At 47.4% G+C, this 6,899-nt stretch overlaps 1 protein-coding gene across 1 annotated transcript in view; it reads left to right on the top strand.

The window, feature by feature from the left end:
- The window catches only part of unc5c (unc-5 netrin receptor C), a 121,922-nt gene that overhangs the window by 97,801 nt on the left and 17,222 nt on the right, over positions 1-6,899 (top strand). The window contains 1 exon segment of the mRNA XM_042080936.1: positions 5,816-5,903. Coding sequence (XP_041936870.1) covers positions 5,816-5,903 — 88 coding nt within the window.

Below are 6,899 nucleotides of genomic sequence, written 5' to 3'. Positions count from 1 at the left end.
TGTGTGTGTGTGTGTGTATGTGTGTGTGTGTGTAATGTATCTTGTGCATCTTCAAAGCTGAATATTCCTGCTGATGCTGTTGACCTGGGGGCCGTTACTCAACCTCCTCCTCACCAACACTGTGAGGGAAGGAGGGGATGATAGACAGATGACAAGATGGAGAGAGGGAAGAGAAGTTCAGTACAGAAGTTGTGGAGAAGTGGCATGAGAGAGATGAAGGGGAAGTGGAAAGAGAAAGAGAGATAGAGAGAGAGAAAGAGAGATAGAGAGAGAGAAAGAGAGATAGAGAGAGAGAAAGAGAGGGGGGGGTTAAGGACAGCTGCATACACATGCACTTTTTTGGGGAGGGTCAGTAGAGTTTAAAAGATGATTGGGCCCTGTGTTAAAGTACATTTCTGCATGTATTCAAGGATTGTGTGTGTGTATGTGTGTGTGTGTGTGTGTGTGTGTGTGTGTGTGTGTGTGTGTGTGTGTGTGTGTGTGTGTGTATGAGAGAGAGAGAGAGTAGAGCGTACAGCCTACCTGGAGTGTAATTGTCAGATAAAGAGTGCATGTCTACAGAGTAATTCTGGAATTACGCCAGAGTTGTTTTTAATGAGAATTCATTCAGGAAGCACTTGACAAAACTTCTGTTGGACTTTAGTGCTAATTAGTGGAAAGTTGAAGATGTGCAAAACTTGATAAAATCAGACACCATGCAACTTTAGATCCTCATTTGATCGATCCTCCTTTAGTTGTGTCTTTTTTTATAACCTTTATTGTTCTTCATGTTCTTCTTCTGCTTCATCCTTCTCTTTCTAGTGTCTCTGAAGACACTAGTGTATCTGTGTAGTGCTAGGCAGCGTTCACACTTTTTACTCCCCCGAAAAATCGAGTATTCCACAGTAGGGAGTGTTAAAAAAAACATGCAAGATGGAAACTGATGGTCTGCATGTTGTTGCTATGATACATTATATTTAGCTAAATGGCTAGTTCCCTGACTTGGATAAGACAGGTAAGTTAAGCAAAGACCTATTTTTACATACACAACCTCAAAAGTTGAATTATTTTTAACTGAGCGGTTTGCGGTTTTAGAAGCCTCGTCCTTTTTTCCGCTTGCACCACATGAGTCATGTTGCAGTGGTCAGTCTTATCATTCCATAGGGAAATCATTGAATTTGACCGCCTGGAGGAGCATAATATCAATGTGATGGGCCCCTTAGTGTGTGTCTTGACAGTAATCCTCCTTTTTCCCCGCTGCATGTCCAGCTGATCTCCTCACCGCTCCACCTGACCTGACGTCTGCGGCGGCTATGTACCGCGGCCCCGTCTACGCGCTCCAGGACGTGGCCGACAAGATCCCCATGACCAACTCGCCCCTCCTCGACCCTCTGCCCAATCTCAAGATCAAGGTGAATGAAAGAGTAAATGGACATTTTTGTCATGACTTGGCTCAGAAATCATGACATTATCAGGTAACACTTTACTTGACAGTATCGACATAAGAGTGACATGACACTGTCATGGCCATATGACAATGTCATGACACATGAACCCTAATCCTAACCCTAACCCTAAACCTAACCCTAACTTATTATGACTAAAACCGAATGTCGCTTAATAACAGAAGCGTTATGTCATAACATTCATGACAGTGTCATGTCACTCTTATGTCGATACTGTCAAGTAAAGTGTAACCCATTCTCACAGGAGGCATTTGTGTGTCGTTTAACACATACTGGCTCAATGCAGCGTGGTCATGACGTACTGACCAGGGCTCACTGTCTCTGGGGTCCTGCCCTCCATCCCTCCCTCCCTCCCTCCAGGTGTACAACTCGTCCGGTCTGGTGACGCCCCAGGAGGAGCTGTCGGACTTCACCAGCAAGCTGTCCCCCAAGCTGCAGCACTGCCTGCTGGACGGGGACACCATGAGCCGCCGCACCCAGAGCCTGGTGCGCTCCCGGGACCCGTCCTGCACCGCCTTCGGCTCCTTCAACGCCCTGGGTGGGCATCTCATCGTCCCCAACTCAGGTCAGTGGGGGGTGCTCTGGGGAGCTACTGTGTGTGTGTGTGTGTGTGTGTGTGTGTGTGTGTGTGTGTGTGTGTGTGTGTGTTTGAATAACAGCATAGCCCTATGTTAGTGTTTACATGAGTTGAGTGTCAGTGTTGGTGGGTTGTGGCTTTGTCGGAGCAGTGGGCTAATTATGTTGACATGTGTGCTTTAGGCTGACAGCGGCTCGCTAACCCTAATGAACCACAAGACAGCCAGCCCTCAATGAGCTACACTGTCAGAGTGTCAGGGCACCATATACATACACACACACACATACACACACACACATACACACACACACACATACACATACAGTACATACACTCATGAAATCACACACACACACAAACGCACACAGACACACACACACACACACACACACGCGCACCCGTAAACAAGCATGAAATATCAGCCCATAACGTGCACTCTCTCCAGAAAACCCAGTCAAAGCAAGCATGTGAGGTGCTGACGAGTCCCTGACATCACCAGCCTGAAGGGCTCTTTCAATGCCTTCATTCATTATGGAGTGAGACCAGGGGGGCCATGTGTGTGTGTGTGTGTGTTGTGTGTGTGTCTGTGTGTGTGTGTGTGTGTGTGTGTGTATGACGTGATGGAGGGAGCACTAGAAAAGATGCAGGTGGCATGATTGGCGTGTTCATGCTGAAAGTCCTGCCATGTGCCATGTTTTCCTCCAAGTAGAGCTCTGATCCAGCTGTGTTCACTCATTAGTGTGATCTCTGGCATCACACACTGTGCTTGGAGTCCACATGGTTCACACACCGTGAATCACACGCAGAATCAAACACACACACACACGCACACACACAGCAGTCACCACAGGACAGGACCTCATGAACAGGGACTTTAAACACATGTTACATGCTCTAATGGTGACCCTCTCTCATATTAGAACTATGATCTATGAACTGTGATCTATGACCTTTTGTTATCTTGTAATTGAAGTTAACGTTAGCTAAATTAGACTGATATTTAGCTGAGACCAAAGCAACATGGACCCACAACGGAGGGTTTTGAAATCGAGCCCCAGACCACCAATTTTCATCCGATGAAATTATTGCTGCTCCACTACAGCCGCAAGCGTCCATATTGGTGCTCAGATGTTTGGACCCTCAGGAGGACCTCATCAGGTTCTTTCGCTCGTGTCAGGCTTACAATCCCTTGTCATCAGAGTAGTGGCTACATCTCTCCATTGCTCAGCTACGTCAGCAGCACGCGGCTAGCCCTGTTAGTGAAAGATGGGGTGTAGAGTGTGCTTGCGGCAGCCTCCAGCAGGTTTTGGGGTCGCGGGGGGGGGGGGGGGGTGGATGGGGGGATTGGCAGTTATGAGTCATGCCACCGCAGGCGTTGGACCGGAGTGAAGGCCGCCGCAGGGTCTTCCTGCCTGGGTGTCAGAGAGCATGTGGAGGGTGGCACATGAAGCCAGTTCCCCTCACTGCCCTCCCCCCAGGCCAGTAGTGTTATCGCAGGAGCCTCTGAGGCTTCTCTCCAGAGCCAATACATATGAACTGAGAACAGTTTTAACATTTTATTCATGCAGTGTCATTAATATTATTATTAGTATTCATCCACACTGGCGTGATGACCAGAGGGTGTAACATATCACTTGCAGAAACCTAATAAACCAGATCATAACATGTGCTTTTAAAATCAACTGTTTTGTGCCAACCTGGTGTAGCAAAGTTAGAATGAATCATTACCTATTCGGTTATCCACTGTCATAGTTGACAGACCTCTCGCTCTAACAAGGGACAGACCGACAGACCTCTCGCTCTAAAACCTTTTACTTCAGTAAGGTGTAATGTTAATCTCTCCCTCTGTCCAGTCATTTTGTGTTTTGTATGGACGTACCCCACCTGAGGTTTCTACTGAAGAGTGTCGGCCATCTCCAGATCTCCCCAGGGACTCCCCAGGAGGGGAGCTCCTGCAGCCTCCTCCTTGTGGATTTGTTAGCTGGGGCTCAAAGTGACTTTGCCACGCTATACATGTTATAAATGGATTACAGCGTGCCTGCAGATTGAAGCCTGAAAGGGCAATCATTCTCATGTCAGACACACACACACACACACACACACACACAGCAACATACATTTACACATGCCTTATACACTTACTAGCACTCACTCACACACACACACACACACACACACACAATCCCACAGGGCTATTTCCCATTAATTCATTACAGAAAAAAGGATTGGACTGGGCTCTTGTCCCGTGTGTTCCGCCGGTTTATGTGACTAAGATCCTCACATGACCGTCAGATTCCCCCTGAGACTGAGAGACAGACAGAGAGAGAGAGAGAGAGACTCAGAATATAAAGTAGTTCTGTGCACAATCCCAGTATGGACTACATTATAATTCTCTCTCTCTCTCTCTTTCTCTCTCTGTGCGTGTGTGTGTGTGTGTGTGTGTGTTTTAGTACATTATATTGTCAAAAAGGTATTTCAGAGCATAGCTGTTCTGACCTGCCCTTGAACGTCTCGTCCCTGGCATTATTATAAATAAGGGCCTAACAATTTTGTAGTCATAACGGAGCTTGTGTTATACTGCAATCACAGTGTTTGTGTGTTTTTGCATATGTGCCTGCTTGGTTTGTGTGTGTGTGTGTGTGTGTGTGTGTGTGTGTGTGTGTGTGTGTGTGTGTGTATGAGAGTATGTGTGTTTGTGTGTGTGTGTGTGTGTGTGTGTGTGTGTGTGTGTGTGTGTGTGTGTGTGTGTGTGTGTGTGTGTGTGTGTGTGTGTGTGTGTATGTATGTATGTTTGAACATGTGTGTGTGTGTGTGTGTGTGTGTGTGTGTGTGTCGTGTCAGCCACTGACTCTCCTTCAGCCAAAAGGGCTGATTGTCACCCAGTGAGGAGATCAGTGCAAGGACAGGAGAGATCAATGCAATGTGTCTCCTCCCAAAGGCAGGAAATCAACGCCTTGCAGCAAAGAGAGGAAGAGAAGGAAAAAAAAAAAAAAGAGAGAGAGAGAGAGAGAGAGAGAGAGAGAGAGAGAGAGAGAGAGAGAGAGAGAAGGAGGGTGGGAGCGCTGAACTGTGTCATGTCAGGCAGGGGTGGAGAATTTCAGCGGCATGACAATCTCAGCAGCCGCCCAACTCCTGAGGTTCTGTCTGAGACTGGTGCTGATGCGGGGTGGAGTGCCAGGGTTGCCATGGTGGCGTGATGTGATGGGCACAGACAGGCGGCCAGGGAGTAGGGCGACGGCTGCTCCAGAGTGGCGCCACCCATCCCTGGTGCCAGTGGCATGCATGACTGATGCTGCAGCACCAGGCACTGGGCACAAGGCAGGATGGCAAAGGTTATAGACTGGCAGATTGATGAGGGTGTGTGTGTGTGTATATGTACACACACGCACATGCATATGTCAGTGTATGAGAGAGAGTTTGATTATTTGTGTGTATGAGCAAGGTGAGCAAGGTTTTGATTGTGAAAGATTGTGTGTGTGTGTGTGTGTGTGGTTGTTTTTCTCTCTCTGTGTGTGTGTGTGTGTGGTTGTTTTTCTCTGTGTGTGTGTGTGTGTGTGTGTGTGTGTGTGTGTGTGTGTGTTGTTGTTGTTGTTTTTCTCTCTCTTTGTGTGTGTGTGTGTGTTGTTGTTTTTCTGTGTGTGTGTGTGTGCGTGTGTGTGTGTGTGTGTGTGTTGTTGTTTTTCTGTGTGTGTGTGTGTGTGTGTGTGTGTGTGTGTGTGTTGTGATTTTTCTGTGTGTGTGTGTTTTGTGTGAGTAAAATGCGTGTCTAATATGTGTGTGATGTCTCCCGCAGGCGTGAGCTTACTGGTGCCGGCTGGAGCTATTCCACAGGGACGCGTGTATGAGATGTTTGTGACTGTGCACAGGAAGGACAGCATGAGGTAATGTCCTCACAAATAAACACACACACACACACACAGACACACACACACACACACACACACACACACTCACAAACACACTCCCTCCAGACCCCAGAGTCCTGGCTCCATCTTCTCCATCTTCCATGGCAGCCTCCATCTGTGCCCCAACACACACCCCTCAGAGATGAACCCCTCAGTGCAGTACAGCCTCCATCTGTGCCCCAACACACCCCTCAGAGATGAACCCCTCAGTGCAGGAGGCCAGCCTCTCAAACTAACCTATCAGGATCATTGGCAAGCCAGTCCAAGCCCTCTCCACTGTTTTAGCATGCCAGACTTAGTTCCTGGTTTAAGTCACACTGTAATAACTCCTAGGTGATGTACATTGATCAGTGTACCGGTGATAACTTCTAGGTTATGTACGTTGATCAGTGTAATAACTGTTATGTACATTGATCAGTATAATAACTCATAGATTATGTACGTTGATCAGTATAATAACTCATAGATTATGTACGTTGATCAGTATTATAACTCCTAGGTTATGTACGTTGATCAGTATAATAACTCCTAGGTTATGTACGTTGATCAGTATAATAACTCCTAGGTGAAGCACGCTGATTGGTAATATCACGGCTGTCCTCAAAGTGCAGTAGGACTGTATAGTACTGTGAGTTCAAAGCACAGTAGGACTGTATAGTACTGGAAGCCATCGCACTCAGTGGCGCCTTATTTTAGAACTGATTTGTGGCTCTTTCATTGTTTCACGGGGCACTGTGAACGGAGGAGGTGTGTGTGTGTGTGTGTGTGTGTGTGTGTGTGTGTGTGTGTGTGTGTGTGTGTGTGTGTGTGTGTTTTACGGGGCGCTGTGAACAGAGGAGGTTTTATGCGTCATGCTTGCATGCACATACATCTGAATCCTGACTCACTTTTACGGTCTGTCCTTGTGAGGATGACTGAGGCCTGTGCTGCTGGCCCATGGGTCATTGCGTCTCGATGCGGACTGTCAGAACC

This window comes from Alosa sapidissima, chromosome 23, assembly GCF_018492685.1.
Source record: "Alosa sapidissima isolate fAloSap1 chromosome 23, fAloSap1.pri, whole genome shotgun sequence".
NCBI lineage: Eukaryota > Metazoa > Chordata > Actinopteri > Clupeiformes > Clupeidae > Alosa > Alosa sapidissima.
This window is presented reverse-complemented; position numbering and strand designations above follow the sequence as displayed.